Source organism: Haliaeetus albicilla, chromosome 18 (assembly GCF_947461875.1).
Source record: "Haliaeetus albicilla chromosome 18, bHalAlb1.1, whole genome shotgun sequence".
NCBI lineage: Eukaryota > Metazoa > Chordata > Aves > Accipitriformes > Accipitridae > Haliaeetus > Haliaeetus albicilla.
In genome coordinates this window covers 6,455,959-6,476,615 of record NC_091500.1, presented here as the reverse complement: position 1 = coordinate 6,476,615, position 20,657 = coordinate 6,455,959, and the positions used below count along the sequence as shown (strand labels likewise).

General features: G+C 38.4%; 1 protein-coding gene across 1 annotated transcript in view; it reads left to right on the top strand.

Moving 5' to 3' along the window:
- RCAN2 (regulator of calcineurin 2) overlaps window positions 1–20,657 on the top strand; it is a 93,285-nt gene that overhangs the window by 2,468 nt on the left and 70,160 nt on the right. Inside the window, exon 2 of the mRNA XM_069805620.1 lies at window positions 6,797–7,023. Within this exon, the coding sequence (XP_069661721.1) occupies window positions 6,799–7,023 (225 nt within the window). The 5' untranslated portion in view covers window positions 6,797–6,798. The remainder of the gene's footprint in view (window positions 1–6,796; window positions 7,024–20,657) is intronic.

Here is a 20,657-nt window from a genome sequence, read left to right as displayed (position 1 = left end):
TGTGGTGCTAACCAAATTGGAGTTAAAACGTGAGTGGACTTCACTGTACTGGAAACCTTTATTACTGTAAAGGGAGTAGTTGTTGTCCAGGTGGGAGATGCAGAGGTGAAGGTTGAAGGAAGTGGTGACTATAGTCTATATGGCCTTTGAGACTGCAACAGTTCATTAATCCTGTTAAACAAGGTCCTGTTCTGCTTTTTCTAAGTAAAACGTCTCCATTTAAGTCCATGGGAGCTTTCCATAACGAAGAATTAGCACCATATAAAAATAATACTAATCTCCAGTGTTCATTTTGCAGAATGGAGTGAAATCTCAGCAGGCTACTACTATGTGAACTTCCCTGTTACACTTGTGCCTTCTGCCAAAGTCTTCAGTGTGGGTCCAGTTGACTTCAGGAGTTGTTGTATCCTTAGGGTAACGCTACAGAAATTGGTGAGACTGCTTTCATTGTCAGTGACTATTTTAAGTAAAAACTGACTGTTTTAATAAAATCTTACTCAGTGGGTTTGATTCCTCCCTGTGCTGGCCCCCCCCCCCCCCTTGAATTATGGTAAAACTTGCTGTTTGGGGCTTTGTTGGTTTGTTGGTTTTTTTTCAGTAGCAGCAAAAATGGAATCCCTGCACTTTTTCTGGACCCTTCTAGAAAAACAACTGCTACTTTTTTCTTGCTTTGTGTTTTTCCCAAATTTTCTTAATTCCTGTAGATTACTGTTTCTAGGTTTGCACTCAGGACTCAATAATACTTTGAGTTTATAGTGATTATATTTAAAGCTTCTATTTGTAACATTTTGTTTGCTTTATTCTATTTTTAGTCATGTTGTTTGTCATGGCAAGCAGTGTTTAATAAAAAAAAGCAAAGTTTCCTAGCAATTTCAAGAGATATGTGCCTGTTTCTTGATGTCCCACAGGGACTCTTTTTAAAACTCTAAGACAGGAAAATGGTCACCAAAGAAATGCATTATTAGTTTCCATAAAAACAATGGATAAATCTATATGTGCTTGGTGATACATAAGGCATTGATCCATTCAAGTGCTTCATGTGCTCAATTTGTATTCATTCAGCAAAATTTCAGCTGCAGTTCTTTGCTCTGTAGGGGTCTAACTTCATAACAAGAGGAACATATTTGCCCTTCCAGTTTTACACTAAAAAAGTAATACTTTTTGATAACAATTTTTCACATAGAAACTTCAGTAAGCTATTGCTATTTGCCAGTGAATGTAATTTTCTGCTGATCTCTGTTAATTTTAATTGGAGGTGTGCCATGTCTAAAAATAGTGAGGTAACAGAATGAATACATAGCTCCCACCTGGAATCTCTACAGAGCTTTCAATTACAGTATCTACAGGGTTAAACACTGACATGACATAGTCTGTTCCAGTGGGAAGGATGTTTGCTTCGTGTTTTGAACTGTGGCAAATTACAAGCTCTTGCACCCCTTGACTACAGGAGGAGAAATTTGAAATAACAGATATCAGTGTAAAGTGATACAAATTGTGTGTATGAATTGCACAAAAGAAGTGACGAGGAGATTCCACATAGGGTCTGGAAGGGTAGTGACTGCTATGGTTTTCCAAGGGTTAATAGTACTGCACTCTTGGGGTACTCTATTCTATGTAATGTATTTTCTGACTTGGAAGTTTAGGGTCAAAACCCTACACCAAATTCAGAAATAACATAGGAACATGGATTACATATGGGTGAACTTTATTTAAAAGGGATAAACAGATGTGAAAAGCAGTCAGCATTAGCTGGAGGTTACATGAACTTGCGCTCAGGTTTGTTTATGTCTCAGTATCTCAGCCTTCTAAAGGGAACAGTCCTGCTATGGAGTTTACTAGTGTGGTCCCAGGTAAGATATTGGTGAATGAATTTAGCATCGATATTGGTGCTGGATGATGCCTTAGTGTTACTGTATTTTTTTTTTTTGTTTGTGGCGTTGCCACTTCTGAAATTCTGTATGACAACTTCTGGTATTTTAAGTATTTGAAAAATTTCCTGATTTGGGAATGGAGAAGTAAATGCATAGGTCACTTTGAACTCATTACATTTTAAAAGTAAGATGAGTACAGTTTACTCTTATGTGGATGTCTTTCTGTTTTTTCGATAATATAAAAGGGACCATACGAAGGGGGAAGCTAACTTTGTCAGAAGCTGTGGAAAGGAGCTTTAATATAAAAGGGAATGTGATTCAGTGATTGTATTATAGTTACATAAAAGATGACTTTGAATTGAGTTTATTTTATATGGCAATCCAGTTCATGGATTATGCATGATTTAGAAGTAATTGTTTTAAGGTATTTGAAGGGTAAATTCTTTTGTTCTATATTAGCAAAATAATTGGAAAGAATATTTTTTGACAGCTTATTGCCTGAAGTGGCTAAGTAAATTCAAAGAAGCCACAAAACACTACCAACAACAAAACACCTGAGCCTTAAGGTGTTTGTCAGACATAATAAAGGATATGTAGTTACAATTTTTTATGTATATGTGTAACATTATTTATAATGAAGAAAAACATTAGATTTCCAGCTCATAACTGGTTGAAGGTAACTTCTGATACTGTGACTTATTATGAAGTTCATGCAGAGCTGTGAAAACTCAGATTATAGTTTCATGAATGTTTTAAGTAGGTTTAGTTGCTGAAAAGTACAATTGTAACCTTTGCTGTTGCCAGTGCATTCCCAAACTTTGCCCCTTTTTTTTTTTTTTTTTCCTGGTTGCTACAAATATTTATGTAGCCATGAAGTGAATCAGTCAGGTCAGTTATCTACCTAATGGAGTTAAACCCAAACTTTTTTCCTTAGGCCTGGTCTTTTCTTTTAACGGAATCAGTTTGTGCAGTTGTGCCATGAATCCGAGCAGGAGATGCTTTCTCCACTAAAAAAGGTAGCATGGGGCCTGTCTCTGTGTAGGGAAGTGTCTGGTGTTGGAAGTGAGAAGCCTGAGGTGCACGACAGATAATGTTGCATCTTTTGGCAGAAGTGCTAGTTTGTCCAGTCAGAGTCTGAACTTACAGCCCAAGGGTTTGAAGTGTGCTAACAAATGTTGATTCAAGTATGTTTGCTCTCTCTGATTACCATTGAGCTCAGGCTTATAGGCAGTTTATTTTTTCTTGGGGAACATATGTCTTTTATTAGTGAGATTTCCATTTTAATTGTGGGGCTGGGCTTAATATTGTGCGGTACATGGCCCTTGTATAGCAAAGTAAAATTTGTGAAAAAATAGTTATTCCATACAGATATTCTCAGCTGTTCAGGTCCCATCTTAAATTGGGCAGAGGATTTAATAATCAGGGTATTGTAAGTTGACTTGCTAGTGGAGGCAACACTGATCAGAATTCTGGGTATATCTTAAGTGTAGAAGAGGCTTGTGCATGTATACACATCTACCTACAAGTCTTGAAAAAAAGATGGTCAAAAGCCATGTGAGACAGTGACTTTAAGAAGACTTGGCTAATACCCAAATCCCGCTGAGCAAATCTCTCTCAAGAATTGTCTGAAAAAAGGAGCAAGCTTTTCTTGTTAAAGAGCTCTAGCAGAGCAAAACTACTGCCACATAATCTAAGAGTATTAATTTCTAATCTCAGGTAGAACTTTGAAGTCTATACATAGTAGAATCGCATGCTATAGTGTATGCCAATTTCCTTATTTCAACTAAGGTGGTTAAAACCCTGAACTTCATGGTTGTGACTTGTTCTGTTGCTTGTCATAGTGGTTTTGTTTAATTCTTAACTTAAAAGCTTCCTTTCTTATCTAGTACCTTATAATATGGCTATCCCAGGAGAAAAAATAAACAAACAACAGTTTAGTGGAGAAACCTGTAGGCTTCTCTGACTTCTGTTGATATATTGAGATTCTTTACTTCTCTGCACACCCTTACAGCTTTGTTACACACTGGGGAACAGAATGTATGAAATTTGTTAGCTACCATGAAGTTATCTTCAACATTACTATCATACTTACAGTGAAAGTGAAGCTTATTTATTAGACTAAAAAGTACAGCTTAAGAAAGTGGCTAATATAGAGATGTGTATGGAAAACAAGTCAGTGTACTGTATTGCCTCTCCTGCTCTACTTTGACTCTAAGTTCCATTCAGCCAGCAGATTTCTGTTTCATTATATCCTAGGACATTCTTGTACATCTTAAACTTCACTACCCCCAGTTCCATTTAATCTCCCTTCTTCTCACTGGAATGCTTATTGAGTGTTAATTCATAATCCAGATTCCTACAACTTTTGAGTATCAGCTTGCGTCATCTTTATCCTCTTGAGTCTGTTGTGTAAAGTTGGCTTTGAAACACCCCTCTCTGCTGGGTGGCCTCTTGCAGCTTAATGCTTGTGGGGGAAGAAGGGTTTTGCCCAGCGTGACTATAAAATAGCATCTTTACTGACTGCAAGTAGTTTGTTGTAAATGAAATACTTCATGCTCGTGGGCAAAAGTATGTTCTGCCATGTAAATTATATTTTGTAACATACTAGGCTTGAAGTTTATTTTTCTAAACCTGAAAGCAATGAGTCTCATCTTGACACAGGCTAGACACGATGGCGAAAACATTTAGAGATGATTGTATTTGGAGTAAATGATCTATTAATATTTTCTCCTTGAGTGGTGATACATTCAGAATTCAAGTTTCTTCCCCAGCAGTGGCTGCTGTGAGGATTTCTGTGTAGTACTTACATGGGCATGTTTACACTGACATGTACAGTAATACTAGGCTTAAGTGAGTTGGCTTAAATACCAGAGGCAATATTGCTGTGATACTGAGTTCCTACTACACGAATGTATATTGTTGAAGTTGTAGCCATCTCCTCTGTCATCTGGTCAGGCTCTTTTTTCAGTTAGAATTAAATACCTAAGCTGAAATTAGTTGGAGATAGTTCTGCTAATGTGAGACTGAGCTGCCGAAAATATTAGTGTGTATTTGATAGTCTAAGAACCTGTTCTCAGGTTGACATGGTAAAAAGAGGTAATTGGCCTGAGGCTTTCATACTACACCTGCTTTCTTACAGCACTGCATCCTTGTTTGTTTTAAACCCCTCCCTCATAAATTACATGCATACAATACAGGACTAGGAAACTATTCTGTTCTGAGCTGTGTAACATACTTTAGTATCTGGAAAAGGAGGACAGCTAAGATCCTGTGACCTACCAGCTCTCTGCAAATCATTATATGTACTATGAGTGGTATTGCGGTACACTTACCTCTGGACAAGGTCCTGAATTATCCTGGTCTGACCTTGTGTTTCAGACTAGATGACCTCTGCAGGCCCCTTCCAACCTTAATTGTTCTGGCTAATAAATCTGTCTCTAACACATGATTTGGGAGTGTGGTAAGTGTGGACTCAGTACTCCAAACTGATACTTTTGGGCATGACTTTATCTCGTTTTCTTGTGGATTTCTGTTGTTAGCCCTGAGACTTCAGCAATAACAATTACTGCCATTTCCGTAACATAAAGTTACAGAATGACGTGCTCTGTCATCGGCCAAATGTCATTTTAGAGCAGCAGCAGGATTGAGGTTATATGAAAGGCACAGATGTGGCAAATTAGCTCCATAATTTAACTTTGCTTTACTGAGATTAAGTGTAATGAGCCCATAGGGTTTAATTTTGGACACAAGTCCTAAATATTGTATTTGAACTAATATTTACAACTATTTATAGAGAATAGCAAGTACGCAATAGAGCAAGGGCAAATCTGAAATGGATGAGCACACTGTTTATGTAACTCTCTAACTCCTTATGTTATGAGGAGAAAAAGCAGCCAATGATTGCATATTATTACTGAAAGAAACAAAAATACAAGGGAATTAAATTATTTCCCTGCATAGCTTCTAGTCAGCTTACTGGAGCTCTATAGAGGTTATAGTTTGACGTCTAATACACCTGTACTAAGGACTGATAAATACCTGAATTTATACTAATTAACACATTGATAATTACTTGGACCTTTACTTATTTCCCTTGGCTGGTATGAAGTTTACTCTTGTAACAACAGTAGGGATACTGTTTGATGTATGGGCTTGTTACTTCTGTGTGTCTTAAAATTATCTTTCTGCTTTGATGGATTTGGAGTAAAGGCTCCAAAGTCAGCAGGATTTTCCCAAAAGGTGGTGAGAATGTTCTCTTGAGCCCACTCTTCCCTTTTTATTTGCTTCCTAATGTGATTAAGATGCAAACAAAGAAATTGCTAATGGGCATGGAAAAACAGGGTACGTTCTGTCCTTAAACTGTAGAAAAAAAATTGGCTTTATTCTTTATAATAGTAATGTGTTGTACTGTTTTTTGATTCTGTGTTCATGCTTCATTCTAACAGTCTTTTTTTTCTTCCTTTTTTTTTTCCTTTGAGTTGATATCTGGTATAATTTTCAAAGTTATTTTCATTTTTTTCATACCCAGTGCATTATACTTTCTTTCTAAGCTGACTGCAGGCTCGGAAGCACCAGCCTGCCTTTCCAGTAACAAACATAACTCTCAAACCCAAATGCAATATAGTATTCCCTTTTAGGGCAAGGGCCACTTAAGAAATGCCTTGCTTCTGGTTGTGTTCAGCAGCTTGTGCTGATAGGGTTAGGTCTCTTCTGTCCTAATAAATGGAACTAAAGCAAAGTCCATATTTGAATCTTGGTGAAACTAGTCATAGTGCCCTGTTTCAGAGGTCAGTTGTTGCCTTAAAATAGTGTGAAATATACTTTCTACAAACTAAGCCCCCAAACTAAGAATTTCTGGGTTAACTTGTGTATGTGATATTTTTAAAAGTGTAGTGTAACTGTGTGTCTCTTCTCCATGCTGCCAGGGATGAGGGGAGACTCGTACTTCTTTGGAATGCGAAGCCTTGGTCACTATGGCTGCATCCCGGAAGATGGAGGACAGTTCTTACTCTACTCTCTAAATGGGGACAATGATTTAAAGAGGTGTTTTGCAGAAGAAGACTTTCATGAAATAATCGACTTCAATGACCTCCCGAATTCTCTCTTTGCTTGTAATGTTCACCAGTCTGTGTTTGAAGATGAGGACAGTAAGGTACGGTGTCGGTTTCCTTATTTTCAATGTAAAAGAAACGTATGCCTTATGTTTGTGTTTACTGCAGTTTCAATGAAACAGATCAATAGTTTAATCTGTTTTGTACAAAGAAACTGGATCACAAATATGACTTCTTCCTAAGGTGACAACAACACTCTGCCATAATGTTTATTTCAAGAGTTTAAAAGCCTTTTTGTCAACTATGGTGAACAAAAAAGTTTTTCTTTTGCTCAGAATTGCAGAATACTGAAATATGGGTACATATCTTCATAGCAACCATAGTTGCAGTCATGATGGAGGTGGCAAAGTTAATCATGTGAAAGTGTCTCCCACTTGCTGATCATGTACCACTGTGATGGGAGGCTGCCTTTCTTCTATTTTCTCATAGAATCATTTAGGTTGGAAAAGACCTTTTAAGATTGAGTCCAACTGTTAACTTAACACTGCCAAGTCCACCACTAAACCATGTCCGTAAGAGCCACATCTTCATGTTTTTTTAAACGCCTCCAGGGATGGTGACTCAGCCAGCTCCCTGGGCAGCCTGTTCAGTGCTCAATAACCCTTTCAGTGAAGAAATTTTTCCTAATGTCCAATTTAAACCTCCCCTGGTGTAATTTGAGGCCATTTCCATTCATCCTATCACTTGTGAACTTGGGAGAAGAGACTGACACCCACCTCCATACAACTTCCTTTCAGGTAGTTGTAGAGAGTGATAAGGTCCCAAATATTTTAAGTTACCTGAAATACTCTTTTATCTGGAAAATCTAAGATGAATGATAGTGAGAACAAAGACAAGAAGAACTGGGTGAGAATACTTTTAAGTCTGCAGTTAGTCTAAAACAGAACGTTGAAAACAATATCCTCTTCAAATTAAAAAAAATAAATAAAAATTCAAGTTTTGCAGGAAGTGTTCAGTTCCTGTTTCTTAGCGTAGGATTCTTCCTGATGAAGAAGTTGGGAATATAAAACTGACAGCTTGGGGCTTTGATGAAATTAGTCTAGGCTAATTGTTATAGGCACATCTGAGGTTACTTGAGTGTCTTGTCCAGAATTTTCAATTTGGAAACAAGCTGGCAAGTGGTAAAGTGGGTTTTGGCTGGAACTGGCTGATGAAGTATCCAGATAAAACTACAGATTCACTGGAACCAAAGCTGGCCTGGATGGACAAAGGGTCTTTAATGGGGAAATTACCAGATGAAAGGGAAATAAAACAAGACTTCTAAGGATACATGCTTCCTGTTAAAGGTATTGAAAGAGGTATCTGTTGAGGCTCCACAAGAGGAATTTTTTGGGTTTAAGTTTTTAGGCATCTTTGTCTTCCATAATGATGTCTTGTGTATGTTTGAGTAATATAGATTAAAAGAAAATAAAAGTTCATACTACAGCACTAAAATGGTGCACCAGTCTATTGTATTTAAGTCTTTTTGCTAATAAGCATCTTGCACTTATGTTGTGCCATTTTGTAGAATTTTGTAACCATCTGGTAATGAACTGCACTAAATATGAAGGGGTTTGAAAGTCCAGTTTTAAAGGAAGAAAATGGAAGCCTGCCTAGAACTAGAGAATCTCTCTTCATCCTTTAGAGATTCTATCCCCACTTGCTCCTGAGCTTTCCCTTTTGAGAGCTGTATTCTAGGATTTAGCTGATGGCTTAGTTAGAAAATGGAATGGGTGATTATGTAAGTATGCGGGATAGCAATCCCCAAAGACTTGCAGGACTTAAGGATGTGTCTTAAGAATAGCAGCTGGGTTGTGAAGGTGGATATTCTGTTCCATGTGCATGTCTGTAAACTATCTGTCAATAACATGGATTGCTCTGTTTGCAGGTAAGTGGTTACTCCTGTAAGTCTGTATTAAACTAGATGGGATTACCTTCAGATTTCTCATTAAATCCAAGGACCTGGGGAGCTGATTATGATTTTTATTATTCCTGTAGAACATGTACTTGTGCTCCCAGTTGATTAATACCCGTAATCCTTTCTATTATTAACTGTTGCTGCAGGATAAGAGCACGCATGAATTCAATATAAAATATTGTCAAGATACTAAGCTAAAGTTCAAAATCTCACAGAATCACAATCAATAAATGCTGCTAACACTCATATCTTCAATTATATATTGATCCAATGTATATGTAGTGGTACACTAAACTTCTTAAAGAACATACTACAGTAATGTTTATAACTACAGTAGTTCCATGGTGTTATCCATTCTACAGAAAGTAAAGTTTTTGCAACGTATCTTTTGACATTTATTCTTGACCTACACTTTTAGGAGGAAAATGGAGGTATGATTGGTTTGGAAGTTACAAGTTAGCTAGCAACAAAAGCCAGAGAAACAGGTCATTGGAAATGGTTGTTTTGATTTGGTGTGTGAACTTGCTGTGTAAATAATATTTAAATATATAAACTTCTGAGCGGTTTTGGCATGCAACAGTATTAATGTAAAGAATTCATGCTGACAGCTTTAAAGTTACGTTACCTGAAGTGTCTGAAGAGGCTGAACTGTCAAGTTCAAATTTTTAACACACAAATATCTAAGCAATATACTTACTAAAGACAGGTTTTTGAAAGCAAATGCCTTAAATATTTTTGTTTTAATTTGAAGGCATTTAACTACTTTGTATCAGATATAGGGTAAATTCCAGTTTGTGCATGAATATATGGGCTTGCACCAACCCTGAGGGAACACTTTGCTGCACATACACCTGCACTGTGGATAAGCTGACTTGCTTTGTCTGTTCTTACTGCATCCTGTATCAGGTATACTCTTTCACCAATATCATGTGGCTGTACAGCCCTTCTTAGAAGGGATTCTGTGTTGCCTACCAAGAGTGATGATGGCATCTGTAGGGAGCCTGAGTTTGGACCTTCATTTTCTGAAGATGAGGAATTCTTGCAGCTGAAGGCCATGTCCTTTACAGACAAAGAAACTGTATCAAGTCAGGCTTGAGTTTTCTCCTGGCTGGCACCTTAAGGTCTCAACATAGTGAGTCTGAAGAGTTGTGGGCTCTGGGATCTGAGGATGAGTGTTGCCATCTGGCTTAAAGGAAGCTGCTCCAGAGTGACTGCCTGATCTTAAAACACTGGTGGAAGAAAGGGGAAATACAAATTATTACTATCTACGCGTATCTAATTTTGCTACAGGAACAAAGCATCTGGTCAAAAAATATTTCCCTACCTTTCAGACCTGTGTTCTTGGAAAGAAATCTCTACTTAGGTCAGGAGAATGCCCTGGATAGCTAGGCCGATAATACGGGCATTTAAGGATTTGCACAGGATGGCTTAGCAGCTTCAATGCACTAACAGCTTGCTACAACTCAAGGGAGGTGGTTTGGCTTATCTCTCTGCTCCCATCATGGACAGCCTGCTCCTTCATACAGAAAATGAAATTGTGCCTTCTTTACAATGTGGCTAGAAAATGTTGAGCTTTTTAGTTTTTAAGGAAGAACAAAGGCATGGAGAAGTAGATTATCCAACAGGCCTGTTGCAAAGCTGGGATCACATTCAGCTGTATCCCTATCACTGTCCTGTGTTCTGATCGTTTGTTTTGGCATATAACCTGTTAATGGTAGGGGCAGATTTTTGGGGTTTTTTGACTGTACAGCACTGATTTGCTTGGGTCATGGAAGTCTTATTGTAGAGAAGCTAAAAATAAAATTATTCCTAAACCCTGGGATTTGCCACATGTCTCTTGGAAAAACTGATGGGACTAGTTACGTGAGCAAGATACGGCAAAATTGAGACTGTTATTTTTGGCTAAAAGTGTGACTGAATGGGAGGTGCTACTCCTTTTATCTCTCCTGATAAAGCAACTGTGGTGGTGAGCCAAAGGGTATGACTGATTACTCCTAAGGGTATATATGTGTGTGTTTTAACAGTTAATTGCTACACATAGTCCTCAGGCTTTCCGGATAGTAACCCTTTTGTTGTGCTTTTGTTATGCATATATCACTGTTTTGTAAAACCATCCTTTCTGTAATATGACTGTGCAGTTTCCTTCAGGCTGAAACTGGTAAGCACACTGTCAAAGTGAAGCATCTTTGTCTCTTAAGATGGTTCCTTCAGATGCCTCAGGAAATGCTTACACAAAACTGTCACTATTAGAATATGCTTACGTGAGGGAGAGATGTGTTTCCTCCAGCTGTTTAGAAGCTGTATGCTCTTCTTTTTTCTGCTATTTTGGCTCAAATTGGAAGGAGCACCTATTAAATTTAGTAGTTATATTTCAGATAAAGAATGAGTAATCGGTTTCTGAGCATTTCAGTTATGGTGGAGCTGCCTAGGAGTCAGAGTCCGTTAAGTGCTTTTTCTTGCCAGTGTAACTCAAACCAATAGGAGATGATATTATTTCTGTGTGAGAAAATACAGTGACCAAACATGTGTCCAGTTCTGGACTTCCCAGTACAAGGAAGACATGGACATACTGGAGAGAGTCCAGTGAAGGGGCATCTTATCAGTGTGTGTTAACACCTGAAGGGAGGGTGCAAAGATGTCAGAGACAGGCTCTTTTCAGTGGTGCCCAGTGACAGGACCAGAGGCAGTGGGCACAAACTGAAGCACAGGAGGTTTCTTCTGAACATCAGGAAACAGCTTTTTACTGTGAGAGTGACTGAGCACTGGCACAGGTTGCCCAGGGAGGTGGTGCACCTCCACCAAGGTCTTCAAAATCTGTCTGGACGTGGTCCTGGGCAGTTGGCTCTTGGTTCTGTGAACATATGTTGAAATGTATCCTAATTCTTCTGATGAGGAGGGTCAGTGTGTGAATGCAAGATTGGGGAATGAAGATGATTAAAAATACATTTCCTGAACTGTGAGCTTAGTGGAAGTGGGGTGGGGAAGGGAGGAGAAAAGAAGTCAAACTAGCAAGTCAATGGAAAAGATAATTCTATTTTAATGGAAGGACTTTATTATGAAAACAGTTACTATTTCATGAGGGATTCTTTCACATTACAACTTTATTTACATATTGGATGACTACTTGCTTGTACTACAGAAGCCAATGTTAGACTTCCTTTGACTTTTTTTTTAAATGTATTATTGAGCTTAGGCCTTGAAAAAGATTGAAGGCTACCTCAAGCGAGTGCTGGAATATTTGTTCAAGGATGGTGCTTTAAGAGAACTCTGTAGCCTTACTTGGGAAGGCTTTTTTTTTTTCTTTGTAACTTGCATTTAGCTTTCTCAACAAAGCACATCTTGATGCTGCTATTTTTATTTTTAAGGTGCAGTAAAAGCCACTGGACTGTTCAGTGGTCTGCTGTGTTGTCTTTAACTTTTATATGTTGGTTCTGGAACTGAAACTTTCTACTGATGCATTGACTCTGAAGCATATAATTGAAATGTGTCTGTTCAGTGCTCCTTTTAAACAAAGTGGAGCCAGTGTGTCTGCTGCCATGTGTGAAATGTTTCTTTGGTTCCCTTTTCCCACAGGCTAATTCAAGAAGATGCTCTAGGAAGCAGGCTTTGTTTCTGCAGGGGAAGATCTGTTTCTTTTGACTTCCTTTTAAAAAAATCTAGATTGTGAAGTCAGAACCTCTTTGGTCATATGACATCACTAAAGCCTCTAGGTGTTGAGTCATCATTGTATTTAGAGGGTGGCACACTTCTTTTTAGTCTAATATTAGTATTCAAGCCTGGACTCAGTGGAAGGTCACCCTAGCAAAGATGAAGTCACTGCTCCAGGGCTGGAAAGGAATGCAGGCTTCATTCTGCCTTCCTGGTACACTTGCTGTTGCTTTGTTTTACTTTCAGTTTTTCTACCTTTTAAGGTTAAGGTTCTTGTCCGTTGATAGGATAACATTATCAGAAACTGCCACTTGAAGCAGACTGTGCCTTGTGCTGTGGAATCTCTACCTACTTTTTGTTCTGCTTTGTAAGTGGAATGAATGTTACTGCCTGTCATTCTATAAAAATTGAAGTGTTTCTTTACACTACACTGTGTATGTATTTTTTTATTAGATGCAGAGAGCTTGCAAAGAAAGGCTGCAGGAGCAGTGTCCTTCAGCACTTCATGAACTGTAGCTGTCCTCTGGGAATCCTATCTTGCAGTCTTCTCTGGGGTGGCAGTTTACAGACATCTAAGAAGTACTTCTTTGTATTATGGAGTCACTAAAATATAGCTGTAAGAGGCTGTTCTTGCTCTGAGAAGTATGCAGTCTAAAAAAAATTCATTTTCCATGGCATTTATTCCGTAACTAATTTCAAATACTTTCTCTGAACTGTATCAGTGCAATCCAGTATTTCAGCTGAAAACACCTCTGAACTTTCAAGCTCTGCACCTGAGAGTCCATCTGACTGCTGGGGTGATAATCACAACTTTTGCAGCCTCATTACATAAGTCCTTTCTGCATCCTAAAAGAGCTGTTGATATTTGTCATTCAGAAACCTACCTTAGTTTACTTTCTACAGTATAGCTGCTGGCCCTCTTTAGTCAACTATGTATTGACGCATGGAATGAGATGTTGGTGTAACAACTCCTCTGTATAGCTGTTGTTTCTGTGCTTCACTCACAGGTCAGTTGTAAGTTATGTTGAGGAGCTCAGATAACAAAAACAGTCACTTCATGAAGTCGGATATACTGTATCATATGAACTACCTAACATGACTGGCATGATGTCATGGTTTAACCCCAGCTGGCAACTAAGCGCCACACAGCCGCTCGCTCACTCCCCCTGATGGGATGGGGGAGAGAATTGGAAGTGCAAAAGTGAGAAAACTCTGAGGTTGAGATAAAGACAGCTTAATAGGTAAAGCAAAGGCCATGCATACAAGCGAAGTAAAACAAAGAATTCATTCACTATTTCCCATCGGCAGGCAGGTGTTCAGCCATCTCCAGGAAAGCAGGGCTCCATCACGTGGTGACTTGGGAAGACAAACGCCATCACTCCGAACATCCTCCTTTCCTTCTTCTTCCCCCAGCTTTATATGCTGATCATGATGTCATATGGTCTGGAATATCCCTTTGGTCAGTTGGGGTCAGCTGTCCCAGCTGTGTCCCCTCCCAACTGCTTGTGCCCCCCCAGCCTGCTTGCTGGCAGGGTGGTGTGAGAAGCAGAAAAGGCCTTGACTCTGTGTAAGCACTGCTCAGCAATGACTAAAACACCCCTGTATTATCAACACTGTTTTCAGCACAAATCCAGAGCATAGCCTCATACTAGCTACTATGAAGAAAATTAACTCTATCCCAGCCAAAACCAGCACACACCAAGATGCACAAAGCATATGAATGCCTAGAACTCCCTAGGACTGTAGAGCCACAGTAACAGTAAGGTGCTGAGGTTTTACTGGAGAAAGGGCAGTAGCGAAGTTAACCTTCATTGACATTTGGGATCTATTGAGTGTTTGTTCTGATCGGGGGAAGAAACTGAATTATTTTGATTGGTGTGGTTTGTGTATTCAGAATTTTAATACATATATATGAGATTATTTAAGGTTGCTCTTGTCACTGTTAACAAGACAATTTGCTGAGGGTACTAAAGGCACCTCACGTATTTATGTATGCATATAGGGTCTGACACTAGTATTCTCTGAGGTGATCTGCAGAATTTGTAATGGAACTGTAAGGAGTCTTTAGTCTAGTCTGATTTAGGCATTCCTTCTGTCTTCCTTCTTAGTTGGTTCTGGCAGTTACTAAAAGGCTTCAGTGTTTCTGCTGTCTTTCTGGAAATTGCATAAGCTTTATGATTTGATAGCCTTTGAAGAAACACAAAGGGCATACTGAGGTTGTGCAGTTGTAACAGTATGGTTAAGTTAAATCTATGCATATGCTCACTTCATCCCATGCATCCCAAGGTATACTTGGCCATGATTATCATGTTGACATCCAGGAACTGCCAAGCTCCAAGTATTCCTCAATTCAATCAGTGTTCAATTCCCACTCTGAAAATGCGTTTTTTTAAAAACAAGCAAACAAAACCCAACCAACCAAACAAAAAAAGTAACAAGTATTTCTGGGCCTGAAATGCCACTGTCTGTAATGTGGATGCTGTCTAATAATTTATACAGTACTTGGGCTTATTTTCCCATACATGCATGGGGTGCTTGGTAGCACAAATGCCCTTGTTTTGATAGGAGAACATGCCTGGCAAAAGACCAACTGGGTTAAAGGTAGGCCTGTATTTATTGCAGCTGGAATTTGGAGTAGTGCTTCAAAGCATCTAAATACTAGTTCCTTGTAAATTACAAAAATAAACTGATTAATGTTCTTTCCAGAACACACAAGACAGCAGTTACTGTCTGCTTTTTAAATTTGGAAATGTACTTTTCTCCTTAAGAGCAACTATGGAAAACTTCTAGTATTGCCTTTCTGTGGTCATGATCTGCTCTGCAGTCTAGAGGGAACATGTTACCTTAAGGAACCACCGTGGGTGGGAAATCTTTCCTGGGAAAGGACTGTTCAGGGTACGTACTTCAATTTCTTTTTTTTTTTTTTGTACAGGAATATAATTTTCTTATCAGTTCTGCTAAAATACACAGAGTTTTGAATAAGGAGACATTTTAACAAAGGTGTTGGTAAAACTATGCCAAGGTTTATGAAGACCTTCTGTCGTGGCATGAGAAAACATAGGCTCTAGGAGCCAGAGGGAATTGCAAGGTCTTATCTGTAAGTCAGGAAAGAATTGTTCTGTTAATTACTCCTTTCTCTAACACAATGGACATTGTAGGATAAACTGTGGGTAGGTCTGACTTAGATATCCCTAAACACTCTACAAATTTAGATTAAGATTCCACTTTGCAGTTGTCTGTCTCCTGTAATAGGTTGAACTAAATTCCTGGACTTAAATGCCTTTTGATCTTTGAGGAAGTTGAGATCTGGCCTGGAACACTGAGGCTAGTATGCCTTTCCTCTGAACTCCCTACCAGTGTTAGCTGGGACACGGGAGTTCAACCAAGGACTTCTGCTGACAGAGAAGTTTTGTTGTTTTTTTTCCTTCTTATTATTAAGATTATCCTGCTTGAAAGTATTTGAGAGTTTCACTGTGTGTACATGGAATACTGAGCCTTTTTTTTTTCCCAGGATGATAGCAGGATATGTTGCTTTCTGGGATGATTACCAAAAGAACCTAGCAGCAATCTCTCCATGCAATTTTATGCTATTTCATATTTACCAAGTTTGAGAGGGCTGGATTTATTGTAACTGGTGGTACTTGCTATTCTTGATGAGGGTTACTCCTGTTTTGGTTTTTTTTTTGCTTTTTTTTTTCTTGTCTGGCAGTCTAAGGTATAGCATGTTTTTGTAAAGCAATATAAAGCCAAGAATATAAACACCGGGTCATCCTTGGAATAAACCACAGCAATGTATTCTACAGGAACTTCCTTGCATCTAATTGAAACTTCACTTGGCACAGTGCGTACTAAAGCAAGAAGTCCACCCTTCTGGTATCTGCTGACACAAGCAAGAGCTACATCTTTCAAAGGGAAAAGCTGCCTCTATGTAGTTTATAGAAGAGTCTTTGGTTTGTTCTATTAAGTAGTTCTTATCAGCTAATATCTGTTAATAATCAAACATGGTTTTCCCCTTCTCCCTCCAACCTGTCATTCTGAAGTCAACAAAAAGACTGTTTTTCTAGCTGATAGTAATCAAAAAGTGCAGTAAAGCCATTCTAATGTGGTTAGGGCAGCAGCTGTTCCTTATTTTAATACCATCAGAGGTCCTAATCCATCCACAAGTTCCGATATCAGTTTTCTGGCCTAAGGAAAAGGCTTCTAAATGAAGGTCAGCCTTAATTACCAATGCATAAAGACATTGCATTTACGGAAGCTACATTCTGGCTTAATCACATTCAAAACAGTAAATTTACAGCTCTAATTACTAGTTATTTAAGGGAATTCTCAAATATTTCATACAAAATATATGTTAAGAACTCTGCACCAGAGTTTAGTGTAATTAATAAATCCATGCTTGATAGAGGTAGGAAAAAAGTAATGCTTGAAAAAGATTGTAGTCTTAGAAAATGAGGGATACTGGAAAGTGATTTGAGGTAATACAGAGCAGAGAAGAGAGAGACAGCAGCTTTAAGACTGTGGCATTGGTTAAGACAAATTCTGCAATAGGTTTGAGCACAAAGGTGAGAGATCATATTCAGGTGAAATGAATTATCAGTTACTTCTGTGCCTTTGAAAACATGTTTTCTTGTGTGCCAGATAAATTCATGCTTCTTTGTGGTTGATGGAAGTTTAGGCGTTGGCTGCAATAGTGCAAGGATTTCTCTGTGGCTGTGTTCTCGGATCCAATCATCAGGCAACAGATCTGCTGATAAACTATATCATTTTGTCTGCTGAGGAGTTTGTTCAAATTCTTAGTTTCCCATGTAGTACAAGTTTTAAAAAATAATGTATTTTGTACTTTTTTGTCTTGCTTTAATGTGATTTCTTTTAACTGTAGGTTCTTTTCCTCTAATTTGATTGCATTTTGTAGACGCTTTACCCTGCTTAAATGACATGACTTTTGTACTGGGCTTTGAAATTTAATACTGAAGTAGAGGCACTGCAAATATGGTAGATGTAATGTGTATGTCTCGGAGGGATAAGAGAAACTTTTTCCATGTGATAGAGACTAATGAGCTGGAAGTTAAGATGATAGTAGAGTGGGAAAAAAATTACAGTATCCCTGGCAAGAGAGTAATGAAGGTGTCTGTTGCACTGCAGCGGGGTGGATTCAAATCAGTATGTGTTGTCTTTAATTGGTTTTGCATTTAGTCTAAAAAGCATAAAGACATTGTAAGACTGCTGCATGCAATCACTTAGAAATGTTGCATTTAATGTTGCTGGAACAAGTATTGGGGAGAAATCTGATAATTTCATCCCTGCGTTTCCAGTGTGTGGCTAGCTTACAAGGGAAGAACAAAACTAAAAACTTCAGAATATGCTGAGGAAATGAGGTAGCAGCCCCTGACTGAGTGGGAGTTGGCCCCCGTTTTAAGGTCTCAATAACAGACTGGTGTGCACCATGGGGCTGACTTCTATAAGCCATGATAAAGTCAAGCAATGCATGTCTTTTCTGTTTTTATCCTTCATGACTCTTCTGAATGGTGATTGTTTATCTATTTCTCAAGATAGTTCTTCTTGAAAGTTTTGGGTGGGTTTTTTTTTTGTTGTTTAATAGCTGGAGTCCGTGGTGTCCGTGACTGAAAATACAGTCTTCATTCAGGCTGAAATACCACCAGAGCTGAAGTGAAGGGAATGGGTATTTCACATGGCTGAGATTGTGTTGCATCAAGCCACAGGCCTATCTAGATCAGCCTTCTGCCAGTTTGGAAACTGGAGTTATTTTTATGTGGTTTTCCTTCAGTTGCTGGGACAGAGCCATGTACAGACTGAGGGCACTGACACAGCACAGGCCCTGATCCAGAGGCTAGGTCCTATGCTATATGAAACATTTTTAATATACATTAGCAAGTTTACTTTCTTTTGGCACTGGTTGCTTTCACGTTCTTGCCTTTGCCAAGCTTTTGGGTGGATTCTTCCAAGAATGTCTGTTTAACAAGAAAAGAGTAAATTCAGGTTATATAATGTTATATACTTAAATGAATAACTTACAGACCTGTTCTGTTCTTACCTGCTAGTGATCCTGTTCCTCTGAATAAATGTGCGTGGCTGCTTTTCACCATCTGACTTAAAGGGTTTGGATGTGGACAGTTCCAAATTCCTTTAAAGTCTGCTGCTGTCAACAGGAACTGCAAAAATGTATCACGGGATGGTGTTATGCTGTCCTTCCTTCCTGTGTCCTTCTGTAAATCCCCTTACCTTTTGTATCTGTAACTGCAAATCTTCCTTGTTACTATGACCATTTCATTTCAGGTGTTTCTCTCAACAGTGTCGAGTATATCTGCTGTGTGCTCTGTAATACAGCTGCTTCTGATATGAGCTTTCTAATTGTTCCTGTTTGTCTTGTAGTTAGAGGCAGAAATACATAGCACAAATTGTACAGGGGTGTTTCTTAGGAAGATAATAGGTCTTTCCACTTTCAAATGATTTAAATAATAAAGTTTATACCTCTTAAGTATTTCCCAAATAAATAGTTTTATTCATTACTGGTTGTCTTAATCTGTCACCCTCACAGTTTTGAAACTAAAGTTCTTCTGGCTCCCTGCTGTTTTATGACCTACATATAGCAGATGCAGTGTGTCCTGTGTATGTATTTAAATTTTGGGAGGTAACTGTCACTTACTGAAGCATAATTCAGATTATTCAAAACCCTACTGCACTGTAGTCTTTCTGTTGATCTAAAATGTATGATCAGATTGACATTATGTAGTGACAATGAAAACAACCATTTAAAATAGCTTGTCCAAACTATGTATCTGCATTTCGTGTATTTATTTCAGGTCTAAGAATTCAATCCTTATCTGATCTTTGTCAGAGTTTTAAACCAGAAAAAGATGGATGTATGCCTTACCAATACCTTTACGGAATACATTACAAAATAAGATGAGATTTTTCTGAAACTCATATCTTCCATTCCCAGTACAATCCTGTATTTTTCCCGGTCATTCTTAATTTTTTTTTTCTCCTGTTAGTAGGTCTTGCACAGATCTGTACTTTGAATGAGAATTATTCCAACATAAAAAATAGACCACCAACTACTCTCTGGTAGTTTATCTGAAGGGTGGGGAATGGAGTCTGAACACTAACAGATGCTGGATTCTCAGAACATTCTTCGTAAGCTGAAAGTCATGTGAAGGCAGTGACTGTTTTAGAATTTTGTGTGGTTTATATGTACAACAAATATGTGGTATAGAGTTTCTGGATAGGCTGATCTTGTTGAAATATTTGGTACCTACCTTGCTTTTTCTTCTAATTCTGCATTAGCAGTTAATGCCCTCAATACCTTACTTTGTTTTTGAAGGGCATTCAGCTATCCTTTATCCATGTTCTTGTAGTGTATGGACTGCTATTAGCCCCAGACCTATAAAACATAGGTTGTGTGTCACTGTTCTGTGATACTGATTTTTAGGAAAACTTTAGATTCTTGTTAATGCCTTCTGTGGTTTTGAGCTTTATGGTATACCTGAATCACCATCTGTATGTGGGGTTGTTGGGGTTTTTGCCCGCCCCCCCCCCTTTTTTTTTCTTTTTTTAATTTTTCCCTAAGGTCATACCTTAGGTGTGTGTAGGGTGGGGTAAAGGAGGGTTTTCGAAACTGGGGTTCTCACACAGATGCGTCACTTTTGAAAACTGGGTAGAAGCATCAATATTGTGGAATTTAAGATTAAAATTATGAAAGTGAAACGCACTGTTCCACTTCTATCTGATCTCTCCTTGCACCTAATAATCATGCAGCAAGTCACCTTGATAGTGAAGATAAACTTAATTTATACGCACTTAGACTATTTACAGTGTATAAAGGAAAATCCTGGCTGGTGCAGAAAAAAGTCACACTTTCTGTGAATAATCCACTGTGTGTGAACTAAAGGACATCAGAATGTGTGCGCTCTGGTTGTATCAAGTGCCATGGATGCCATCTGCTGACTCCTTCATGTACCACATAGCTCTTCAGCTGTGGGAAGGAAAGATAACACGTTGGGGAATGTAGTTTTAAATACCCTGCCACTTGAATATTAAATACAAAATATAAGTTTTAATCCTTGCTGATTTTGTACAATATGAACAATAGTGTTGATCCTAAATGTATTT